Raw genomic sequence first — 25,078 nt, forward strand, 5'->3', positions numbered from 1 at the left:
AACATGATAATTGCTATCCCGGTGTAACCGGCCATTTAAAACTCACGCTTCGCACCCGTACACGCTGACCCCAGCCGGCATCGGAATTTCAAAATAAGAGTCTTTGGATGTCTATGCGGAAGAAAACTGAAAGTCCAGCATCGTATTGTGTAAATACAATCTTTTTAAATAAAACATGTAAACAAACAAACAAAAAAATACATGTTTAAATGTAGTGTAGTGAACCGAGTAATGTCCATCGTTACTTATGTAGAATATTTAATGCAATGCGTAATATAGAAGCAAAAAAGACAGATTTAATTTAGAATTTATAGCCAATTTGTATAGGCTAATGTTAAGTGTCAATCTATATCCGATAAATATAGTTAATGCAAATAATTTAACGTATTAAACATATATTACATTTTGAAATGTATTCGTTGTGTAGTTGGTAGGTCACAAGCCTTTTTTCATGTCCCAGTTCCAGCAGGAAACCTGTTCGTTTGGCCTGTTAAGGTGCCCACTGCCTGCTTCTCATGGGTTACTAATAGTTCGTCACCTCCTGATCAAATCTGGCCCCACATTCTGGTTTCCAGCAGAATGCAGGCTGAATACATTAGCGAGTTGTGCATTGACATGCATTTATTCCAGCCATTCTCACATGTCCATTGTCCTGTTTGCATCTCCGAATGTCTGCAGACCCATCACTGACACAAAGGAAGGCGATTACATGGGACGGAGACTCCTGTGTAATTGAAATGTTTGCATTCTTTAATGATCAGTGTGGCTAGTTATGTTAATCGGATAGTCTACACTACTCTCCACAAGTGAAAGTAGAATACTGCTTAGTAAACGAAGACGAGAGATGGGGTCTTTAACTCAGAGATAAATAACCACGTATATCTCTGAAGAGGATGTAGTCCCCAGTAAAGCAATATTACCTTTATATTCACGCTCACAAATCTTCCTTTACAGAATATTTAGCTGTCCGGGAATTAAGTACACATAACAGATGACATGTTTTGTATTTATGTGTTGTGTTTTCAAACTCGCCGTAACGACAGCTTGCGTTTGCCTGCTTGTTTTTACTGACTTTACGCTCGTTCATCTGCAAACTCCCGCTGCCGCGCAGCCCATGCCGTCACGCCGCGTGGGCGGGGTCGATGACGCACTTCCTTTGGCGCGCTCGTGGGACAATTCAAAGCTCCAACCGTCCGTCTGAGGCGCGCGCAGAGGACGTGTTTTATCCTACGCGGAGGCTCGCGGTTCGTTTAATGGCGAGTATGAGTGGCGTGTGCACGTTCTTTAGAAAGTTGACCGCTGGTTAGTTAGTTAGTTAGTTAGTTAGTTAGTTAGTTAGTTAGTTAACTAGTTGATTTGTTAGCTAGTTGATTAGTTAGCTAGTTGGTTAGCTTAGCGCTCAGTAGTTAACGGCGCTAGCGAGCTACAACAGAGCGCTGTGACGAGAGCTCGATCTTAGCTAAACATTTTTTTCCGTGAATGTTGTTTTTCTGTAATAACAACAACAGCTTGGCGATTAGTCTGATATGTTTTCTATGTGGATTTTGTCTCCGTGGCAAACACCACAGAGCATCTCCAGCTAACGTGCTTTCTTTAGACCCGAGTGGTCTCCTCTTAGCTAGGTTAGCTAAGACCTAGCTACGCTAGCGTTGCATCTGAAGAACACTGACTAGTTTTGAAGACTTTAGAGCCGTTTCGCTGCATGGCTACGTTAGCCGTTTAACTTGGCTATGAATGACGGTCTTCTTCTTTGACAGAGATGTCGTGGGATTTTGTCGTGCCGGTTTCCTTGGATGACTTGTTAAAGTCTGGTGCCGTTAACCAGTATGTGGTCCAAGACGTGCTATCACCCAAACAACTGCCCTTGCATCTCAACGGTGCGTACCTCTGTTTACCTTACGAACATGTTACGACTTTTAAAAGCGCTGCATGTGTCGTCCTGAAGGACCAATCTGGTTTTTTGCAGACATCTTGATGTCGTCATTATGTCCTTACTTGTACAAAATCTCTTGAGCAGTTGCGGTTTTGCTCTTGGTTTACACATGAGAAACATTTCTCGAGTCAGACAAATATTGGTGAGGTTAAATTCAGCATTTGTGCATGAAAAACTATATAGTTACCTGTCTTATTCTGTGTATAATGGAGTTTGCTCACTTTTAATGATGTATACTGTAGCAAGTCAAGCAGGAGTCTGGTAAAACAAACTTAAACATGAATGTGACTAGCAGTTTCTCGGTAGCCTTACAACAGGCCTTTGTATGGAGACCCAAGACGTGTGTGTGTGTGTGTGTGTGTGTGTGTGTGTGTGTGTGTGTGTGTGTGTGTGTGTCCTTCATCCTGAATCAGGCTTCAAAGCTGCTCTGAAGAACCAGGGTCCCCTGTGTGTGTTGGAGCACTTTGACACAGTGTACAGTGTTCTACAGTGAGTGTGATGTCACTCTGTTAGTGTGTCATTACTATAGCAAGGGATAACTTAATGCTGAAACGATTTTTGTGTGTACTACTTTAAAGGCACTGCCGCACAGTGGATGTCTCTTTGAAGGAGGACACGCTGGAGCTTCTCATTCAAGGTTTGTCTCAGTGATGGATGCATTCAGCCAATATAATAAAGACTACATTTCCCATGGTTCCTCCTGTGTGTTCTCAGTGGTCAGGGGCCTGTCTGTCTCCTTGCCCTCCCTCCTCATGTCTGGTTCCTTATCGGCGGTGGACCGTAAACAGCAGCTCAACGTGGTCAAGATGAGTGTCTTCTTGCTTTGTAAACTCACAGAGAATCTGGAGAGTGACTCCTACAGGGAGAGTATCATCACTGCACCCAGCAAGGTTTGCAGATTTGGTTGTCTGACATTTAACCTCACAGTTTGACCAAACTGGACTTTATCTTAAATATTAGCTTGCACTAATTCTGCAGGTGTGGTAATTTAGTTCTAAAACAATGTGCCCTCACCTTCTCAATTTGAGTAAGATAAGTAAGGACAAAAGCAGCCATTTGTGGTTGAGCCCAGTGATGAGATTATGGCAAACGTGAGACGAGTGGCTGAGAGACTGTATCTTCTAGCTCTCTGATTGGTGGGTAATCTTGGATGAGCAGTGGAGATTGGCTGCCCACCTGTAAGGGCCCACCCACAGTACAGACAGCAACCAATCATAATACCATAGTCTCCTAAAGAAATGGGCTATGGAAAGTGATGGGTAGCATATATATGTGTGTGTGTGTGTGTGTGTGTGTGTGTGTGTGTGTGTGTGTGTGAGTGAGTCAGACAGCAGAGTTGCAGTCCTCTTTTCAAGTCACTTGGCTTTGAGCATGTTCTTTGGTAATCTGAGGGCAACAAACCACTGGGAGTCCAATACCTGCATCTCTGAGTCCCTCTGCTCTACAGCTGCAGTATTTCCTTTCTGTGCTGGCTGTGTTTTGAGTGAGAGAATATGGAGATCATAAAATAACTAGAGAGAAGTGTGATGAGGTTGAACATAATGGAATGGACTGTAAAGGTCAGGGCTCCTTGTTTCAGGGTCAGGCAGATGTTTGTCGCAACTGCTGTGATCTTATCCTCCTGTTCCATGTTTAGTACAGCTGCACAGAGCTGAATTATCATACAGACTCTTCTGCCCATGTGTGTGTCTGCGTCTTTCTGCTTCCACCGACCTCTACCAGGGGCGTAAGAAGGAGAAGGCGGGCTCTAAGGGCGGCTTGCAGTGGGAGGGTGTGAGAGAGGTGGTGTTGCAGTGCCTCTCCCAGCTGCTCCAACTGGACATCCGTAGTCTCTGGAGTCTCTCTCTGGTGGAGGAGGAGTTTGTGAGGTACTGTCTCCTCTTAGAGCCTGGTTCTGCATAAATACTCCCCTCTCTTCTGTCTGCTTGTCTCACAAATGGACTCTGGTGGTGGTTGTTGTTGTTAATAATAATAATAATAATAATAATAAATGTTATTATTGTAATTGTTGCTGTTGTTAATATTAGTAATGTGTGTGGTACTGTAGCTGTGTGACGTGCTGTTGCTACAAGCTGCTGGAGAATCCCACCATTGGACACATGAAGAGTAAACCCACCCGTGATATCATCATCCACGTCCTGGGAGTGATGGTGAAGAAATACAACCACATGCTTGGTGAGTCCACACACACTCCGTCTCCGTGTGTGTGCGTCTCTGTCTGCCTGTTTGTGTCTTGCCTACAACCACATGCTTGCTTGCCCGATGTCTCTTATTGGGACAACGCCTTGTACTTGCCCAGACAGTGAGTGTGAGCCCCAGTTCCCCACAGATCTGTCTGTCTCTCTGTGTGTAGGATTATGTATCCATTTTGTGTGTTGCAGGTGCGTGTGTGAAGGTGATCCAGCTGCTACAGCACTTTGAGCAGCTGTCCTGTGTGTGTGCTCAGGCCGTGGCATGCTGGTGCACGGAGTACGGCATGCGTACCATCGTAGGTGAAATCATGAGGTAACGCCGCCTTCTTCCACATGACCTGCTCACCACACGGCAGTGGAGCTTCTCTGTCCGCAGTGCACAACCTGTCTGGATATTAAATAACATGCTTAAAAACTACTGAGTGTGTTTTGAGATGGACCATGCCATCTGTGTCTGCAGAGAGATTGGGCAGAAGTCCAGTGAGGAGCTGGCCAGAGAAGGCTCTGGAGTGAAGGCCTTCTCCTGCTTCCTGTCTGAGCTCAGCACTCTGGTCCCTGATGCCATGATACCGAACATCAGTGTGCTTCTCCCACACCTGGAGGGAGAGGTACACACCTGAGCTCATGCATGCAGAGATACAGGAATACACAGTGAGCTCACTGAATGAGTCAGAGTTCTCCTGTCTTTCTATTGGCTGGTAATCTTGACAGGGCAGTGTAGATTGGCTGCTCTGTTCTCAGGGCCCGTCTACAGTCTTCAACTCACAATCTTTCCACTCTCCGAGCGAGAGAGAGAGTGCGAGAGAGAGATGGTGCTAACGGGGTAGGTGGGTGTGTGGGGATTCTTAGTCCTGCTGCGTTTATTTGGCTGTGAACCGCATCTTTGATAATCTGAGGGTGAACATCCTGGCGCCAGATTAAGACAGGACTAAAATCTGGACTAAATAGGGGGTTCCATGGTTATTCTCTGCAATCCAAGACTAATGCATTAACTCGTTAATAACGGATTAACACATGTCTGGGGAAGCAGCCTGAACTCTGTGCGGGTTTCCACTTTGATCGTTGCTGCCCTGCTCCCCCAGAGTCCGAGCTTACGCGTGGCGGTGTGTGAGGTGCTGGGCGAGGTGCTCGTGCGTGTGCTGAGCGGCGACAAATTGGATGATTTGGCTCGAGCTGATCGAGATCGTTTCCTCGACACACTTCAAGAGCACATTCACGACACCAACTCGCACGTCAGAGCACGTGTGCTGCAGGTCTACACACGGATCGTCAACAGTAAGGTGTGTGTGCGCGCAAGATGCAAAATTTGTTGCGTGCTTTTTTTTTTCTTTTTTTTTCTTTTTTTTTGCCTGCAACTGCTGTGTGTTTCTCCCCCCCCCCAGGCTTTGCCCTTGTGCAGATACACTGAAGTGATGGAGTTGGCTGTTGGTCGCCTTGGTGACAAATCGGTTCATGTGTGCAAGAGTGCCATCCAACTCCTTGCTGCCTTCATTGGCCATAATCCCTACAGCTGCAAGGTGAAATGCAAGGGCATACTAATATATTGTTAGTAGAACAGTATTGGTCAATTCTATGGCCTGTAATTTATGTCGCTTATGGTTTTGTTTTTTTGTTTTGTTTTGTTTTTCTTCAGTTAAGTAGTGTGGACCTAAAGAAACCCCTGGAAAAAGAAGTGGCCAAACTCAAAGAGATGCAGGAGAATATGAGGGCGAGAGAACCAGGTACCTGCCCATGTCTCTGTCTGTGATGTTTACTTCTTTATTTGGGGCTGATGAAGTGAAGATGCCCGGTGATGATTCCAAGGCGAATGTGAGTTCACTGGATGGGTGTCTTGAGGTCTTCTGCGTTCCTATTGGCTGGTAATCTTGACAGGACAGCGTAGATTGGCTGTTCTGTTGTAAGGGCCTGCCTACAGTCTTCAAGCCCTCTCCCTCGTGCGCTACACTGAAAGAACACAGGAGCGAGAGAGCGGGGGGTGCTGACATGGGGTTGGTGGGGTGGACGCAGAGATTCTCAGCGCTCTGATCAATCCAGATGGCTATGAACTGCATCTTTGGTAATCTGAGGGTGTCGCATAGTGTGCTGTGAGCACCTTGACCAGAATACTGCGATACTAATTAACATATTGTGCAGTCCTAGCTCCTTCCTTCAGGTTTTCCTTGGATCAGACATTTGATGCATGTCTGATCTGTGGTAACCGTGTGCGTGTGTCTTAGTCGCTGTAATCTCGTCGTGTGATCTTTGGGCTGCGATGGAGCCAGAGGTCTCAAGCACAGTCAGAGCTCACCTGGAGGCCAGCAATGAGGAAGAGGAGGAAGAGGAAGCTCAGGACAGGAGTGACCGAGACACTGCAGTCCAAATCGCCCAGTACCTCAGAGACAGCAAATACAGGTAAGGGAACAGGGATTCACCTGGACCAAATTAAATCGCACACCTGTCAACCTGGATTTTTTTTTAAAGTGTGTGTGTGTGTGTTTGTGTGTGTTTTAGGCAGGCAATGCGGCTGTGTGTGCAAGCACACAGTGTTTATCCTGAGTCTCCATTCTTCTCCAGCATGTCCAGTGTGAATGCAGACATGGTGATCAGCACACTGGCTACACTCTTCAAAGGTTTGTGCGTGTTTGAATTTCACAAGTAAAAGCAAATAAACCTCATATCCACCAATAAACAGTTTGGTAATTCTAAAATTTAGGGAGCACAAATAAAAATCCAAAATTGTGATTTTTTTTTTTTTTTTTTTAAAGCTGCGTTGTGTAAGATTGGGGAATTGGAGATCTCTCTAGTGGAAATAAGCAATTGCATAAAATACTGTACGTTTTGTAGTGATTTTGTGGTGCATTCCATTTCCCTAATGACTGAACCCTCTTTGACTTTGTGAGTGTGCTCACAATCAGACTTTCTGATAAGGACGTCGGAGGACGTAAATTAATTATCTACTATTGTAATAATGTTGGGTTTGCATTTTAGACATGTCAAATACAGACGTGTATGCGATCTTAACCTAGTGCTCTGAATGGGACAGGTTTTATTGAGAGTGGCTGGTCAGTTTGATCGTGTACGTATCCTCAGCGTCGTGGTTTAGCTAGGAGGTATTGTTCTATAGAAACCATGCCAACACAACATATTTGCTGTCCTTCTGAATCTAGCACTTTTGCCTGAATATCCGTTGTCTGCACTCACTAACTTTCAGCACTGTAAGCCACACCCCCACTAACGTTACCCAGGTAACCAGCCTGTGGTTGAGCCTGTTGTTCAAAACACTGCCGCCAAGTTCTACCCGACAGCTCTGATGTCTGAATGAATATTTCACACTTGCAGTAGCAGGAGGCAGCTGTATAATGGCAGATATTTTTATATCTTCTTGACTCTGTAATATGACTTCTGTTTTTAATGCACAAATCTTACATGGTGCAGCTTTAAATGACTGGATTTCAAATTCACTGAAACTCTGCTTAGTAATTGCAAAAAACGTCGGCTGCAGTTTTGGGTCTGGGTCAGGGGAAAAAAAAGCAGTTGATTTTTAAGTTTTTTAATTTGTCTAGTGGGTCATTTGCTATTAGAAATATTTAACTGAGGAAAGATAAAATGATAAATAGAATAAAGATGTGTGTTTTTGTTAATATAATATAAAAATATGAGCCAAGTGCTAAAGTGGGCTGGTGTACAGAGATATGGGTGGCTCACACTGGTTGGGTCACAGCTGGCTGTGACGTGGCTGTTGATGAAATCCCTGCCTTGCAGGTTCGGAGGAGCAGGTGTGTGAGTCTGGAGCGAGGGATGAGGCCCTGGCTCTGCAGAAAGAGAGCAAAGGGGAGGCGGAGGAGGAGGGGAAGGAGACGGAGATGAAGAAGCAGGAGATGCTGGTTCAGTATCTGAGGGACACCGAGAGCTTTGCCCTGCAGGTGGAGAGAGCCATTGCTGTCATCAACAACATGCTGTACTGGAAAACCACTACAGGTCAGAGGTGCTCAGGGCTGCCCAGCCACTTACAACCTGTGGCTCACCCCGCGTTCACACTATGTCCACTGCAAGGTTCCACAGCCCGTGGGAAAAGTTTTAGTTCGACCATTTAAAATCTAAACGGACACGGTTTAGATGCGGTTAGATGCAGTTTGTGTACTTCTCTTCTGTGTCTTACACTGAAGGATTTTGTCTTCAGCTTACTTGTTAGGGGTCTACACATGGTTCCTGTTACACTGCTTTGAGATGATGTTCAACTAAAACTATGTAAATAATTTTTTTTATGGGTTTGAATATATGCATAAGTGTCACAGTATACTCTACAAACCACACTTCTTACTGGTCATGAGTCATGGCCTGTTAGATGTTTAATCGCTGTGTAACAAGGCTGTGAAATGGTAACTGTTAAAACTGTATCATGTTTACGTCATGTTAATATAAATCCACCCAAAAATAGTAAGTGGTGTGTCCTGTCTCGCTTGCTGTCTATCCTGACCACACACTCCCTCCTGCAGTGGTCCAGGAGGCAGTGCAGTTCTGTGTCACGGCGTGTGAGTTCAGCGTGGCCGACTCCGTGTGTGGTGTGAGGAAGATGCTTCCCTTGGTCTGGTCCTCCGATGCTGCGGTCAAAGATGCTGTGATACAGGCCTACAGACGGCTGTACCTCAACCCTCACGGGGACACCACCAGGTGTGGGGCGGGGGGGTCCTAAAAGGCTGTCCCTGGCAGACTCTGCGCTAACTGCCCCAGTACTGCTGCCTCACTGCCCTGCACAGTGTCAGGGTGTCTCTGCTCTAAATGGTGCAGTGCATGTAGGGATGAGTGTAACAATGTGCACACACACCATGTATAAGTAACTTTTCTAGTTAAACACAGTGTTATTGCATGCATACATGCATACAATGAGTTTGCCAATTGAAACTCTTAGATTATTAATTCTACATGCACAGTTCCTCGCTGAGTCTTAAGCTTGGTGGTCCGCTCTTAATGCCACCCCTCTGCGTTGTCAGAGCCAAGGCCCAGACGCTGGTGGACAGTTTGTCTGAGCTGATGTTTGATGCCTCGTTGGGAACCATCCAGTGTCTGGAGGAGATTGTAAGTAGCTGAACTGCACACAGGCTCTGTGGCTTTGACAACATTGCTCACAACTGTGTGTGTTTGTTTGTATCAGTCTGTCACTGTTTGTGTCTCTGTGAATTTACATTTGTATCTGTTTCTTTGTTTGTCTTACACACTGTGTGTAACTGTTGGTACTTGTGCCTGTATTCCTGTTTGCGTGTCTAACTGTGTGTGTCCGTCCAGGTGCAGGAGTTTTTCAGCAGTGAGAGTGCTCTGCAGACGTGTGTGGTGCAGGTGTTGTGGGAGAGATTCTCAGGAAAGAGAGAGACGTCCACCCTGCACAGAAGAGCAGCAGTTCTGCTACTGGGCATGGCAGCACGGTGAGACACACAGAGAGAGAGAGAGAGAGAGAGAGAGAGAGAGAGAGAGAGATATTTTATATATATATATATAATATTACATACACACATACACACTATGTATAACTAACTTTTCTAGTTAAACACGTGTTATTGTTCACAATGAGTTTGCCAATTGAAACGCTCTTAGATGCTTAATTCTACATGCACAGTTCTTCAGCTACACTGCCCCATAAAGTATAATGCATGACCTACAGAGACGTGTGTGTGTGTGTGTGTGTGTGTGTGTGTGTGTGTGTGTGTGTGTGTAGTGCGGAGAGGGAGGTAGTGCTCAGTAACCTGGACACACTCTGCTCTGTGGCCCTGGGAGAGAAGGTGACGGACAATTACCTACTGGCCAGAGACACAGTCATCGCCATCATCAATATAACAGACCACGTCAGAGTACGTACGTGTGTGTATATACACACACACGTTTAATAGTTATACATCACGTGAGTTGAGTTGTGCTGGTAGGTTAACCGAATATAAAAAAGTGGTTTGTGATTTTGTTTTGTGTTTTCAGCAATCTAAAGGAGTTCCATTAAGACTTTCTATGGACCACCATCTCTTCAGCTGTCTGACACAGGCCATTGCTGAGGGTAGACACCCCTCTGTCTGTCTCCTGTAACAGTGAACGTGATTTTTTTTCTAATAGGATGTTTCTATATGTAAATGCCATACATTTACAGCACTTGACACTTTTACTCAAAGCAACTTACAATTATGTCTGAGGGATGCCTTAACTAACACTGGCAAATTGGCAGTGGTGGGGATTGAACTGGCAACCTTCTGATTACTAGTCTGGTACCTGAACCACTGACCCCATTAGTGTTAGATTTTCTTATAAAAACAATGCTTACTTAAGCAATGCTGTGGATGTTGATTATCCCCTGCTGCCCCTCTCGTGTAGGAGTGGTCTTGTCCAATCCCCACTGGCAGACTTTCATGGAACAGGCCATCCGGCTCATCTATTTCCTAGCTGAGTCACCTGATCAGCTGTGCGCCCGCCTTCTCCAGCGCTCTGCTCGCCTCCTATTGGAGCAGATTTCAGAAGCTTGGGAGCCAAACCAATCACAAATGGCAGAAGGATCTCAGGACTCTGAGCAGCAAGGTAAAGTAGAAATGAGGGAATGGAGACCCACCTCATCAACTTCCCTACAGGGCAACCAGGTAAACTGGTTGTGTTCGCAACTACTAAGATTTCTCCTTTACGTAATTTTGAAGAGACACGGACTGTATATTCAGAGAGTCAAAGATTCTGGTTATAATTTGTTTTCTGAGAATCTGAAATATCGTTTGAACTAAATACCAAACGATCCGTGCTGGTACCTGTGTAGACCACAGTAATGCAGACCAGGACGTTTGGATCTTCACTGTGGTTAATAATAATAATAATAATGGTCGTTATCTGTAATTTTCTCTTAACTGTGTGTGTGTGTGCGTGCGCAGTGAGCTGTGTGAGTCTGGCCCAGCTACTGTCTGTGTGTGGATCTGTGGCTTTTTGGCAGGTCTCCTACCTGGAGAGGAGTGTGAGTGCTGAGCTCCGTAGGAGGAGAGGAGAGAAGGAGGATAAAGAGGAGAAGGCAGCACCTGTGACCAAGCCCATGGTCAGATCAGCGATATTAACACTTAACGATATTAACAGAAAATTAGAAACCGAAGTTTTATTCCACATGTGGCCAGTCAGTACACACATTTTTCATGTCAAATTTTCGTTTATTTGGTTGTCGTGTAGCGACAGATGGGGGCCAAATAACACCATAAAACTTGTTTACACGGTTATCAGGAACAAAGCCCTGAGTAGTCATGACATCTACGCTCTGCTACAGGAGGCCAATGACAGCTGTGTGGAGGAGGAGCTTGGCTTGACTGGCGCCTCAGCAGAGGACACGGAGGCGGAGTTTATCCGTAAAATCTGTGAGACTGAGTTAATGGCTGGTGAGAAGGAGGGGGGTTTCTTCGTCTTCTCTGATTTGGTGAATGTTATCAGCTGGCGAATATTCTCTTGACCAACTGTCATCTTTTCTGTTTTGAACTTTAATCGCTGTTAATGTTTGCTAACGTAACGTTAAAGTACTGATGTTTCATACCCATTCTGCAGTTGTAAAATCATTTTTCGTGTGTGTGTGTGTGTGTGTGTGTGTGTGTAGAGGGGAACCTTCTGAGTGTGTTCCTGCCTCTGCTGGTGAGGGTGTGCAGTTCTCCGGGGCGATACTCACACACGCAGCTCACCACGGCAGCCTGCCTCGCACTCTCACAGTTCATGATGATCAGGTAACACATTATACTAATGTACTTGTAATCAAATCTATTCATGTTTCCTGAAAAAGGAAAGATTTAAAAAATAAATAATACATTTTCAAGACCACTGTGATGACAACACAAAAATTCAAATTCATTTTGCCTAAATTTCTGATTGACTTTAAATTCCTATCTTCCCCCTGCAGTCCAGCAGTGTGCAGTGATAATATCCGTCTCTTGTTTACCGTCCTGGAGAAGTCTCCTCTCCCAGTGGTCAGAGCCAATGCCATCATTGCCCTTGGGGACTTGACTGTTCGATTCCCCAACATCCTGGAGCCCTGGACACCCAACCTGTACGCCAGGTAGAGTCGAACCCTGTACCCACCTTATCCAGGTCCTCTACACACCCAGCTGTATGCCAGGTAGAGTAGACCCTCGTACCCACCCTACCAAGGTGTCATGCTGTGTTTCTGTAGGCTGTGTGACGAAGACGCATCTGTGCGGCTGACGGCCATCACGGTTCTTACCCAGCTGGTGCTGAAGGACGTGATGAAGGTCAAAGGTCAGGTCAGCGAGGTCGCTGTGCTACTGCTTGACCCTGAGCCCCACATTGCGAGCCTGGCACTTAACTTCTTCAATGAGCTCTCGGCAAAGGTAGGCACTCGACCAAAAACGTGTTCATTTAAAACAGAACTGGGAACTCAAGGTGTGTGTGTTGATGGTGATGTCTCTCTGAACTCTCCTTGCATGGTTGGATCTGTTTCCTGTGTTAATGATGGTTTCTCCTTCAGGACAACGCCATCTACAACCTTCTGCCAGACATCATCAGCCGACTGTCTGATCCGGAGCGGGGGATGAAGGAGGAGGACTTCAACACGATTATGAAGTGAGTGAGGCATGTATATGTGTGTGAGTGAAGGAGAGCGAGATGTGGAGATGTTTGGGTAAATTCTGCTGGTGTCTGTTGCAGGAAACTCTTCTCCTACATCACAAAGGAGAGACAAACTGAAAGTCTTGTGGAGAAGCTCTGTCAGCGGTTCAGAACAGCCAAGTGAGAATACACACCACACACTCCTCAACTCTTCTGCATCACATATCTTGAGTTGTCTCCTCAATCTGAGGGAAGACAGTGCAGAAATATTATCAATGTTTGTTTGTTTCTAGTAACGTAGGAGCGTTTCTTCTTCCCTCCCCCCCCCCCCCCCAGGACGGAAAGACAGTGGGCAGACCTGGCTGTGTCCCTGTCTCTGCTCTCGGTGTGTGAGCGGGGCTTTAAGAAGTTGCAGGAATGCTGGGAGTGTTACAGTGACAAGCTGACGGAGGATTCTGTCTACCAGCCTCTCCTCTGCATCATGGCCAAACTGCGACGCAGGGCCAAGCCCCAGTTTAAGGTGCCGGGGGGGGAAGGTCACAGGACTTATGTGCTGAGGAGAGGATGTAGTGCAGGTTGTAGTGACGCCTCTCTCTGCTCCCCCGCCCCGTGGTGCAGAGTCAGGTGGAGGAGTTTGAGAAGAGGCTGACAGCAGTGCACACAAAGGGCCTGGAGAATGTGGAGAACGAGGAGAATGAGACAGGGCAGCAGCTAGTGGAGAACATGCACACGCCGGGACCCAAGAGCACCCGCAGACCCACCCGGGGTAACACACACACACACACACACACACACACACACTCCTAATTGAGCCCACTCTAGTGTCCTTTTGGCATTAAGCCCCTCCCCCTCTTCCTTGTCTCACCCAGGGCGCAGAAAGCCCAGAGCAGACCACAGTGACCTGTTGACCCCCAAACGCTCACATGCTCGCCCTAAAACAGTCATCACCTTCAGCAGCGATGAAGGAGAGGAAGAGGGTGAGGCAGCACCTCTGTCCCACTGCAGCCGTTTGAGTTTGTGTGTGTGTGTGTGAGAACTGGTGTCGTCATTATTTAGTCGTGTGTGTGTTGAGTGTCAATACATGCTGGATTAACAGTTTGGGGTTTCAGCCTCTGAGTTGTTGTGTTTTCAGATGCAGTCATGGCAGAGAGTGAGACCCCTAAAGTGACCACGCCCATCTCCCGCTGCAGACGCACTCGCCTACGGCACTGACCCTGCGACCCTGACCCTAATCACCTTCTCTTTTCTTTCTTTCTTTTTCTTTTATCTTGGTCTTACTGCCACTTTTATGCTTTTATAAAATGCTTAATTTTGTTGGACAGAGTGCTTTGTAACTCGAGTATTTAAATCTGGATTAAATCTGGTTAGTGCACCGTGGAAACTGCTGGTCGTGTTCAGTTTGACATGTTTTGTGCACAGGTGATGTGTTGCTGAAGATCTGGTTTGGGCACTATGCTGAGTTACCCTTTCACACGTGTAGCACAGAGCAGGGGTCTTGTTCTCACTGCTGGGGAACTCTGTTTGGTTCAGGTTAGAGTTCAGCCTGTGTGTAGCACGCAGTACGACAACTACGCTGTGGAAGTCACAATATCTGTATCCCTTCTCTCCCAGTTTTGTATTCAAGTCTTTCCACTCCACACAGTTACCCAGACTAGTAGGTATCTGGCACGATTAAATCCACTTAATGTCTGATTCCTCTGGAGGCTGTCCGTGCCGGTCTGAAAGGGCCTTAAATGTGCTAACGTCCCCTGGTTTACATTCACTCTGGTGTATTTTGTAGTGTCTTCTCACACTAGTCAGACAAACAAAGAACGAAGAGCAAATGTGTCAGACATGCCTAGAAAGATCATGCCTTTGCAGAGGCACTCATGTTTACAGCCTTTGCTGGCATCTGCACATTACTGGGACTGTTCTCTGGGAATGAAAACTGATCTCGTAGTCCGTCTCACCCACCAGCGGTTTAGAGAATGGAAATGTTTATTGAAAATGGGTCAGACGTGGTTACCATTTTTCTTCGCAGGTGGGATTATTTCACTGCCACTCTGGATAAATCCAGGTTGAGGGTATGCAGGTAAAGGTGAATTTTGCTTGCGTAGAAAAAAGTATCAGAATGGCAAAGAGGCCCTGCACTGTCAGCCTCCACCTCACGGGTTCTGGGGGAAATGCACGGTGGTGTGTTTCTGCAAAACAGGCCACAGACCCTGAATAATACACATCCTCTGTGCTGGTAGTTCAGGAGTGTCAAAACATGTCTGGATGAACAGTGAGTTCTGACATCGGAGAGGTCTTGTGAATACAGCTTCCAGAGTTTCTGAGCAAAGGCATCAGACGTTCGGAGTTGGCCCCGGAGCAGCAGCCTGTGGGACACCTTAACAGAAAAAACTCATGCAGCCAGTCAGTTAACAACCAAAAACATCACCTAAACTAACCTCAGTGTAACAGGAGCTAAACTACATCCTAAACACTGAATACATATTAACTACTGCACACATACCAAATACTCTGCCTACTAAATACTGCATTTCCATGATGCACTGTTGTACCCCCAGAACATGGTGTCTACACCGATCTTTGACCACCCCATTAGAATCTCCCTACTGCCAGACAGAGGAGCAGTTTCTACCCGAGAGTCTTCAGCCTTCACGACCAGACAAACCACACACTCTCCGGGGGCAGTGCCACACACACACACATCCACCTGATATTTCCGATCTGTCTCCCATAACTACTGCTCACCCTGCACATTTTGCATTGTTTACAAAATGCGTATTCACACACAGCACTATTTACAGGCCAAGAAGCCTCTCCTGTATTACACACACTCACAATTTATTATTATATTGTATGTATATGATCTGTATACTGCAGACGTTTTAAAACTCATAGCGTAACTCTATTTTATTGTACTCTCCGGGAGCGTTTCGCTGTACTATACAATGATAGTAACCGTATCTGTCAGTAATTGGGGCCAATAATAGTCCCTTCGGAGGTCACCAGGTCCAGTTCTGAAGCGCACCGCCTGTTGTCCAGTTGATCATGAATGATTAACTAATTTGTCACAGCCCGACCGCAACCCGCAGCCTGCGAGGTGCAGCTGAACTTCCTGCGCTGTGGTCGGGCGGATGGCCGCGCCCACATCTCTGGAGAATAAGTCGCCAAACGCTGTTGCGTAACGCCACACAGCTCGCGGAACAGCTTTCGTCTTCGGTCTGTGCTTGACCGCGCACACACGGACACAATCTGGCATTTTTTCACTTTAATCCGAGAATGCGGAGTATATGGAAGTTTATATAGTATAGCGAGCTTTCATCTGCTGCAGCTCGACCGCGTCGCGCGTCTCCATTACATTTGCTGGACAGTCCTAGTGCCTAATAGTTTTTCGCGTGCGCACAGTCGCGTGAGACAATGCGTATGATTCCGTTTCGTCGCGGTGCGTGTTTTGCGCTGGGTTACTGCGCGACTGCGGCTAGACGAGCGAACTGGTCGCCAGTGCTCAGACCCAAAAGCACAGCCCCCAAAAACTTCACGGATTACGAGAGCATGAAAGAGGCGTACAGGCCTCGCGTTCCTGCGCGCTTTAACTTCGCCAAGGATGTCCTAGACGTCTGGGAGGCCAAAGAGAAGGTAAACCGCCGCGCGCTGCTGGGCGAAGGAAGGCTGCTGACGTATGCGTGACGTGTGCCGTGTGACGCCACAATGCACAAGGTTCGATAAGTTCAACAGCGCGCGTGTAACGGGATGTGGCGCGAGGCACGACGCTTTGATTTGCTTTGATCTTATTGAAGTAATGAGTAAAGTCTGGGGCCCTTATTTAAAACATGGAGATAATGGTGTCAAATTGGATATTTGGTTCCTGATCTATTTTGGACAAAATGTTGGAAACTTTGGGAAATACTGTGTGTAAAAATGGTTCTATAACTAACCTGGAAGAAGGTGTGTACAGACTGAACTCTGCTGAGACTGTCAGAGACAGTCTCTGCCTCGCTTATAACATTGAGCTCAGAATAAAGACGGGACCTGCTGTTCTCTTCAATTAAGTCCCGAGTCTGCATCTTTAATTCTATTGAATAAAGCAATTGGATACTTGGGGAAAATAAAGGAACCACAGTTTATTATGGAGAGACCGGAAACTGTGATCCTTTAGTCCCGGTACACAGAAAAAGAAAACCGGCTGACGCGCAAAATAACGGGACTACCAAGAAACAAAGGTGCCAAGCTACAGAGAAAAGAAACAGCATGGAATACACAGGGAATAAATAACAGCTAATGAATCAGGAACAAAACACAGCCGTTCATGATCCATGGAGACCAAACATAAGACAAGGGGCCGAACCGAGTCATTATATCGCCATGGGAACCAACACACAATCTGAATGTGTAAAAAGGGTATAAATAAAACATAAAATAAAAACACAAACTCCATACTTATACCGGCTAAAGAGAATAATGTGAAAAGACCACCTTCTTGTCAGTTGCCCTAATGGATTTTATGCTTAGGGTGTTGTGTCTAGGGTTAGGGTTGGGGCATAGTGTCTAGGGTTGGGGTTGGGGCATAGTGTCTAGGGTTAGGGTTGGGGCATAGTGTCTAGGGTTAGGGCATAGTGTCTAGGGTTAGGGTTGGGCATAGTGTCTAGGGTTAGGGTTGGGGCATAGTGTCTAGGGTTAGGGTTGGGGCATAGTGTCTAGGGTTAGGGCATAGTGTCTAGGGTTAGGGTTGGGCATAGTGTCTAGGGTTAGGGTTGGGGCATAGTGTCTAGGGTTGGGGTTGGGGCATAGTGTCTAGGGTTGGGGTTGGGGCATAGTGTCTAGGGTTGGGGTATAGTGTCTAGGGTTAGGGCATAGTGTCTAGGGTTAGGGCATAGTGTCTAGGGTTAGGGTTGGGCATAGTGTCTAGGGTTAGGGTTGGGGCATAGTGTCTAGGGTTGGGGTTGGGGCATAGTGTCTAGGGTTGGGGTATAGTGTCTAGGGTTAGGGCATAGTGTCTAGGGTTAGGGCATAGTGTCTAGGGTTAGGGTTGGGCATAGTGTCTAGGGTTGGGGTATAGTGTCTAGGGTTGGGGCATAGTGTCTAGGGTTGGGGCATAGTGTCTAGGGTTGGGGCATAGTGTCTAGGGTTGGAGCATAGTGTCTAGGGTTAGGGCATAGTGTCTAGGGTTAGGGTTGGGGCATAGTGTCTAGGGTTGGGGTATAGTGTCTAGGGTTAGGGCATAGTGTCTAGGGTTGGGGCATAGTGTCTAGGGTTAGGGCATAGTGTCTAGGGTTAGGGTTGGGGTATAGTGTCTAGGGTTAGGGCATAGTGTCTAGGGTTAGGGTTGGGGCATAGTGTCTAGGGTTAGGGTTGGGCATAGTGTCTAGGGTTAGGGTTGGGGCATAGTGTCTAGGGTTGGGGTTGGGGCATAGTGTCTAGGGTTGGGGTTGGGGCGTAGTGTCTAGGGTTGGGGTATAGTGTCTAGGGTTAGGGCATAGTGTCTAGGGTTAGGGTTGGGGTATAGTGTCTAGGGTTAGGGTTGGGCATAGTGTCTAGGGTTAGGGTATAGTGTCTAGGGTTGGGGCATAGTGTCTAGGGTTGGGGCATAGTGTCTAAGGTTAGGGTTGGGGCATAGTGTCTAGGGTTGGGGCATAGTGTCTAGGGTTGGGGTATAGTGTCTAGGGTTAGGGCATAGTGTCTAGGGTTAGGGCATAGTGTCTAGGGTTGGGGCATAGTGTCTAGGGTTGGGGCATAGTGTCTAGGGTTGGGGCATAATGTCTAAGGTCCAGGTGTTGTGTCTAGGGTTGGGGCATAGTGTCTAGGGTTTGGGTGTTGTGCCTAGGGTTCGGAGGTTCTGTCTAGGGTCCGGGTGTTGTGTCTAGGGTCCAGGTGTTGTGTCTAGGGTTGGGGCGTAGTGTCTAGGGTTCTGAACAGAAAGCCTGTAAAATGATGTGCTTTGCATTATAGTTACATAAAATCAAACTCATAATCTTCAAATCTGTTCTGGGCTTGCGTCTGCCTGCAGGCCGGTGCGAGGTCATCTCTCCCTGCGCTGTGGTGGGTGGACGAGCAGAGGACGGAGATCCGCTGGAGTTTTGAGGAGCTGGGCTTCCATTCCAGAAGGCTCGCCAACGTTCTGAGCGAGGAATGCCGTTTAGCGCAAGGGGACCGGGTCTTCCTCATCCTCCCGCGCGTGCCAGAGTGGTGGCTGGTCAACATCGCCTGCCTCAGAGCAGGTGAGCGCGCTTCCTGCCAAGGACAGGTGGACATGGACAGACAGATCTCTGTTCAGGTTACAAATGCATCCTTAACAAACCTGGTGTAGTGAACTCTGGAGTCCAGGGAGATTAACTCATTATAACCCAAACTTTTGTACAACTGCTTGTGACCACATGTGTTGTAAAAAGTGCTGTATAAATACATTTGACTTTCATTTTGGTGCAATATGAGTTGTGTTAAATATTCTACAGAAATATATGTTGCTTATTTACTTGCTTACAAATACATCAGGACCAAATGAAAAATACAGATATCAATAATGTATTCCATTACAGTGCATGTATCCAGTTCAAGCTAGCTAAAACGGAACTGAATGGAAAAGTCAGTTATCCCAAACTTGGAGTCACAGACACAGCTGTCTGTATCCCGCAGGTACGGTTCTGATCCCGGGAACCTCCCAGCTGACACCCAGAGACATCCTGCATCGTCTGCAGGTGTCCGAGGCAAAGTGTGTGATCACAGATGAGAGTACAGCCCACCTGCTGGATGCTGTGGGCTCTCAGTGTCCTGCGCTGACCTCCAAACTCCTTCTGTCCACCAGGGGGCGCCAGGGGTGGGGTGACCTCACAGCCCTGATGGGGTGAGTCAGAGTCTGTGTTTGTGAGTTCCTGCACAGTCGTCACAGTGCATGTCAGTTCAGTGGGAATCTCACGTACTCTGGATTGATATAAAGACTTCTAATTCAGGACAAAGTGAATTCTTCTCCAGATCAGCCCAGAGGACAGAGCCGGAGAGGACCGGAAAGACATTCTAAGCTCCTGGTTTCTCTGCCTCTGTCAGGACTCTGTCAGGTTGCTGTAGGAAGAACTCTGGTCATTTTCCAGTAACTGCAATACTGAGACTGTACAGACTGTACAGTGAACAACGTATAAGAACTATTCTGAGATGACCTGTGTGTTGACTGATTGTGGGGGGATCAGGTGCATTGGGAGGTGAGTTTTCGTGACTGTGTGTGTGTGTGTTTGTACAGGAGTGCCTCTGCAGACCATGTGTGTGTGGACACCAGCAGTGATGATCACATGACCATCTTCTTCACCAGTGGAACCACAGGTTCTCCCAAAATGACCCTTCACAGCCATTGTAGCTTTGGCCTGGGGCTCACCATTAATGGCAGGTGTGTGTGTGTGTGTGTGTGTGTGTGAAATGTTTAGAGTGAGTTAATTGTTTGTTTTTCACTAATATTTAACACACAAACAACATGTTTTCGGCTGAACATGATATTATTTGGGGATTGTGTGTGTGTGTGTGTGTGTGTGTGTATGTGCACGTGCACACGTGTGTGTGTGTGTAGGTACTGGTTAGACCTCACAGACAGCAGTGTGTTCTGGAACACGTCGGACACGGGCTGGGCTAAGACGGCGTGGAGCAGTGTGTTCGCTTCCTGGACGCAGGGGGCGTGTGTGTTTGCGCACCACATGCCGCGATTCAACACATCCACTGTCCTGCAGGTGCTCAACCATCAGACCCCAAACCACACTTGCGTGCATAAACCCCACACTGACCACACCTGCGTGTATCAACCCCACACTGACCACACCTGTGTTTAACATAACATGGTCACATTAAAAAATGTATATATATAAAATTTTGGTGAGTTGATATTAAGTGACTTCCAGAGCTGTTCCGTCGGTTTTGTTTAAAGCACTGTCTACAGCACAAGCACGTGCTATAACGTCGGACTGACACTAGCTCCCCCTGCAGGACACTGGACTACACTGTTTGACTAAACTGCTTCTGCCCTTGCCTTGGTTCTTTAGACCCTGTCCAGATATCCCATCAGCACTTTCTGCACTGCTCCCACAGCCTATCGGATGTTAGTGCAGGAGGATCCGTCCAGGTAACGCCATAATACGCATAACACACACACACACACACCCCCGCTGGTTCAGTCGTTTCACTATCGCTATATACATACAGTAAAAGCTTTTGTAAATAAATAATGATTTTATACGCCCAGCTCAGAGTGCGTGAGACACATTAAAGTCATTAAAGTGTAAAATACACAAAATGAAACAGAATACTGTAGCAGCACATTATGAGAGCTGGACCATAGCCTAAGGCAAGTCGGCACTGACAGAGTATTGCAGCACACTTGTGTGACGGGGATGATGTGTGCAGTGAGGCAGTATTGCAGTGCAACGGTCTGATGGGGTGTGTGTCCCTCGGCAGGTTCCAGTTCCCAGCCCTGGAACACTGTCTGTGTGCCGGGGAGCCCATCAACCCCGAGGTGATGAGTCAGTGGAGACGTCTGACAGACCTGGACATCTACGAGGGATACGGACAGACGGAGACCGTAGGTGCATGCAGACCTTCTAGAATTCGCAAAGCCGTTTTAGAAATATCTGGGACAATGGTGGTTAGAAAAGAATGGAATTGACTGGCATTGTGACATCACAAACGGGACATTCTATTGAAGAGTCATTAGACGTGGCCATTAATGCTGACGTTCACATGTGCTATAAGACACACCCACGGCAACAACCGTATAAGAGCAGCCTGATGAATAGACTAGTAAATGTACTAAATAAAATGACAATGAATTCATATTTGACAGTTTAGACATAAAAACATGAAATCAAATACACATCAGACCTGTAGAAAAAAAAACTTAGCTTGTCTCAAAGTAGTCCTAAGTGTTCATGGTGTCCATGGTGTGCAGGAGTGTGTGATTTTGCTCCTAGAGACCTGCGGCCCTGCTGGGTTTAGTCCAAGCACTCACCCTGGATCCCCTCTGCACGGTGCAGGTCAGATTCAGCCCTGCTCCTGGCTTTCTGCCTGCAGGTCCAGGTCCAGGCACAGGCAGGGTCCAGGACTCCAGCCCTGTGTGTGTGGTGTGTGTGCCATGAGAACATGTCCTGTCGGCTCTTTATCAGGTGTTAATCGCTGGCACGTTCAAAGGCATGGAGGTCAGACCCGGTTCCTTTGGCAAGGTATCGCCCGCATACGACGTGCAGGTGATCATAACCACGCAAACAGAGGATAAACGTATCACGTTCATACTGTTTATCAGAGCTTATTTTTTTAAATATTACAGTTTTAAAATATTACATACATGAGTAGGTGGATAGACAGATGCTCTCAGATTAAATGTGTTTGATTTATAGTTGTGATGGTGATTGGTTGATGGTGATTGGTGGATGGTGATTGGTTGATGGTGATTGGTTGATGGTGACTGGTGTAGGTGGTGGATGACGAGGGCCGTGTTCTGCCTCGTGGGACCGAGGGCAACCTGGCGATCCGAGTGAAGCCACACAGACCCTTCTGCCTCTTCCTTGAGTACATGGTACCTGCCACCCTGCCATCTTACCTGGGCCACCTGCTTGACCTGGGTCACCTGGGTCATCTGCTGTGCTTTAAAATCTCATTAGTCAAATGCTCAAAGGAATATGTAATCATGAGGGCCTTAACATAATTTATTAACGTGAATATTTATTAGAATAATATAGAGTTTATTTATAAGATTACAGTTTGTGTACATTTAACTAACTGGTTTGTATATTGCACATACAGTATTAATTTGCCAAAACAACATTGGGTGGGAGGGGCTCAGGCATTGATTGACTGTTGTCCTGGGTTTGAGATCAGACAGCTAGTCTTACCAAAACAGTCCTCAAACAGAAACAGATGTTTCCGGGCTCATATAAAGGAGTCAGTCCCAATATAACTGAGCAATAAGCAGTTTTCTTATCTATATTTAGTCATTATCTTTATTATTCTTTTATAAACAATCTATTTAGTTACATCTAAACAAATATTTCCTTGTGATTTTGATTTATATTTACACACCAACAAACTTACCAACAAGAAATCTTCCACCTTCTCCACAAGTACATGTGGCGAAGTTCCAGAAGTTCAGGTGTGCGGCCAGGCCTGTCATTTCCTGTGCGTTCTGCAGGGGGAGCCAGAGAAAACAGCAGAATGTTTCCGTGGAGATTTCTACCTGACGGGTGACAGAGGAGTGATGGACAAGGATGGATACCTGTGGTTCATTGGCAGAGCTGATGATGTCATCCTCTCTGCAGGGTGAGGAAGATGTAGAATGATGATGAGGATGGTGGTGGTGATGAGGATGTTTTTAGCTGTCGTTGGCTCATTTGTATGTGAGCACTTCCTCATGCAGTAGTCAGCTCTCGTATGAGTTCTGCATGCTGATCTGCAAACGAGCCTAATGCCGTCCGCGTTTCTGATTGGCTGGCTGTGTCAGGTACCGCATCGGTCCGTTTGAGGTGGAGAACGCACTGATAGAACACGAAGCCGTGGCCGAGTCGGCTGTAGTGAGCAGTCCTGATCCAATCAGAGGAGAGGTGAGGCATGACTCCGCAGTCCTGATCCAATCAGAGGAGAGGTGAGGCACGACTCCACAGTCCTGATCCATTCAGAGGAGCAAGGGTTCTGTTTGGTCCTGTTCGGTTTGGGTTTGGACTCTGACAGACACACAGTTGTGGGTATTATGGGTGCTGGTGTTGTCAGAGCAGAGTACACCTAAACCACTGTGGGGCACCATGACCTCTGAGGTCATTCTAACATGTTATTTAGGGAAAATGACCTCAGTCATTAAGTGTGTGATTGTTTTCCTACATTTTAACATTTTACACACATTTGACTTTGTGAAAAAAACCCTTTAACTGGATGATGTAATGTTGCTACCTTTGAACCATGGAAAATGGCTCAGGTCCCTCCATCCCTCTCTCTCTCCCTCTTTCTTTCTCTCTCTCTCCCTCTCTTCCCTCTCCCTCTCTCCCTTTCTTTCTCCCTCCCTCTCTCTCTCTCTCTCTCTCCCTCCCTTTCTCTCTCTCTCTCCCTCTCTTCTCTCTCCCCCTCCCTCTCTCTCTCTCTCTCTCTCCCTCTCTCTCTCCCTCCCTTTCTCTCCCTCTCTCTCTCTCTCCCCTCCCTCTCTCTCAACTCTCTCTCCCGCTCCCTCTCTCTCTCTCTCTCTCTCCCTCTCTCTCTCCCTCCCTTTCTCTCTCTCTCTCTCTCTCCCCTCCCTCTCTCTCTCTCTCTCCCTCTCTCAGGTGGTGAAGGCATTTGTTGTACTGACTCCAGAATACAAATCCATGAACCAGTATGAGCTGATTAGAGAACTGCAAGCACATGTGAAAAGAGTCACAGCTCCCTATAAATACCCCCGCAAGGTATAAATACCCCTATAAATATCCTCACAAGGTTTAAATACCCCTTCATCACTATAAATAACCCCACAAGGTATAAATACCCCTTCATCACTATAAATACCCCCACAAGATATAAAAACCCCTTCATCACTATAACTGCCCCTGCATGCTCCCTCTCGAGATCCTCCCCTCTTACACTGTGCACGTGAGCTTCTTTCACTAAAACGTCGTCACTTGTCCACCGTGCTCAGGGAGATTGAATAGTGCTCAGGGAGACTGGAACCTTCTCTGTGCTGTTTTGAGGAAGGAGAATGTTGGATAAAAATTCTCATGTTGTACAAGTATTTTTATACTGCAAGGTGCCTCTCAGACCTCTGGAGCGCATACTCTGGAGTTAACACTCACAAATCCATTGAATGAGTGGCTGAAATTTTAGAGATGTTTGTTGTTTTGTTTTATATATATATATATACACTTTGCATGTGGTAACTGGCGTTTCTGTTCTCTGATAGATTGAGTTTGTAGACCAGCTTCCCAAGACAGTGAGTGGGAAAATCCGGAGGGTGGAGCTGAGGAAGAAGGAATGGGACCATCAGATGTAGCCATGCTGATCACACACTCCTGCCCCTCACTCCAGTTCTGCTGCCCCTGGCAGGGGGGATTATTAGCTTGTTAGCTGTAAAGGGGTGTTGGTGTGGGTAACACTGGAATACTGTGAGAAATCACCTTGAATACCTAACAGCTAATGAACGTGGTAACTCCAGTAGCATGTAGTTCCCCACTCATAAACATCTACATCTACAGAAGTACAGGTACCTCCTTAACACGCTCACAGGGGTATTTCTTCCACACACAGGGTCTGTCTCTCCTTACACACGCACACAGGGTCTGTCTCTCCTTAACACGCTCACAGGTCTGTCTCTCCTTAACACGCTCACAGGGGTATTTCTTCAACACACAGGGTCTGTCTCTCCTTACACACGCACACAGGGTCTGTCTCTCCTTACACACGCTCACAGGGGTGTCTCTCCTTAACACGCTCACAGGTCTGTCTCTCCTTAACA

At 46.8% G+C, this 25,078-nt stretch overlaps 2 protein-coding genes and 2 non-coding genes across 9 annotated transcripts; all 4 read left to right on the forward strand.

Annotated features, from left to right (window-relative positions):
* The first annotated feature begins 63 nt into the window (after positions 1–63).
* ncapd2 (non-SMC condensin I complex, subunit D2) lies at positions 64–14,038 on the forward strand. Of its 3 annotated transcripts, none has more exons than XM_035528637.1 (32): positions 64–149; positions 1,758–1,877; positions 2,347–2,422; positions 2,512–2,570; positions 2,648–2,823; positions 3,656–3,801; positions 3,981–4,108; positions 4,315–4,438; positions 4,586–4,733; positions 5,208–5,405; positions 5,508–5,642; positions 5,759–5,846; positions 6,342–6,516; positions 6,616–6,734; positions 7,867–8,082; positions 8,601–8,775; positions 9,096–9,180; positions 9,388–9,524; positions 9,815–9,947; positions 10,069–10,144; positions 10,456–10,656; positions 10,995–11,152; positions 11,375–11,483; positions 11,696–11,819; positions 11,993–12,148; positions 12,263–12,440; positions 12,578–12,672; positions 12,757–12,837; positions 12,994–13,177; positions 13,276–13,423; positions 13,527–13,634; positions 13,790–14,038. In XM_035528637.1, the coding sequence occupies exons 2-32, from the start codon at positions 1,760–1,762 to the stop codon at positions 13,867–13,869; spliced, it is 4,134 nt and encodes a 1,377-aa protein (XP_035384530.1). In that variant the 5' UTR covers positions 64–149; positions 1,758–1,759; the 3' UTR covers positions 13,870–14,038. The 3 variants fall into 3 exon arrangements, with proteins under 3 accessions (XP_035384530.1, XP_035384528.1, XP_035384529.1); XM_035528635.1 differs by lacking the exon at positions 64–149 and adding an exon at positions 1,172–1,256; XM_035528636.1 differs by lacking the exon at positions 64–149 and adding an exon at positions 1,177–1,244.
* LOC118241765 lies at positions 3,000–3,328 on the forward strand. The gene has a single exon (XR_004776352.1). It is a non-coding gene; the product is annotated as a small nucleolar RNA U85 (small nucleolar RNA).
* Positions 5,910–6,195, forward strand: LOC113568125. Its single transcript, XR_003409546.2, has one exon. It is a non-coding gene; the product is annotated as a small nucleolar RNA U85 (small nucleolar RNA).
* A 1,479-nt stretch (positions 14,039–15,517) lies between the features above and the next one.
* acsm3 (acyl-CoA synthetase medium chain family member 3) lies at positions 15,518–24,736 on the forward strand. Of its 4 annotated transcripts, none has more exons than XM_026996304.2 (13): positions 15,518–16,281; positions 18,650–18,860; positions 19,276–19,483; positions 19,874–20,017; positions 20,195–20,351; positions 20,661–20,740; positions 21,073–21,196; positions 21,777–21,857; positions 22,085–22,186; positions 22,799–22,926; positions 23,108–23,207; positions 23,916–24,035; positions 24,527–24,736. In XM_026996304.2, exons 1-13 carry the CDS (start codon positions 16,063–16,065, stop codon positions 24,614–24,616), a joined length of 1,764 nt encoding a protein of 587 aa, XP_026852105.2. In that variant the 5' UTR covers positions 15,518–16,062; the 3' UTR covers positions 24,617–24,736. The 4 variants fall into 4 exon arrangements, with proteins under 4 accessions (XP_026852105.2, XP_035384335.1, XP_035384336.1 ...); XM_035528443.1 differs by having other exon boundaries at positions 16,279–16,362; XM_035528441.1 differs by lacking the exon at positions 15,518–16,281 and adding an exon at positions 16,373–17,043.
* Positions 24,737–25,078: the final 342 nt, after the last annotated feature.

The sequence above is a fragment of the Electrophorus electricus genome, chromosome 7, assembly GCF_013358815.1.
Source record: "Electrophorus electricus isolate fEleEle1 chromosome 7, fEleEle1.pri, whole genome shotgun sequence".
Lineage (NCBI taxonomy): Eukaryota > Metazoa > Chordata > Actinopteri > Gymnotiformes > Gymnotidae > Electrophorus > Electrophorus electricus.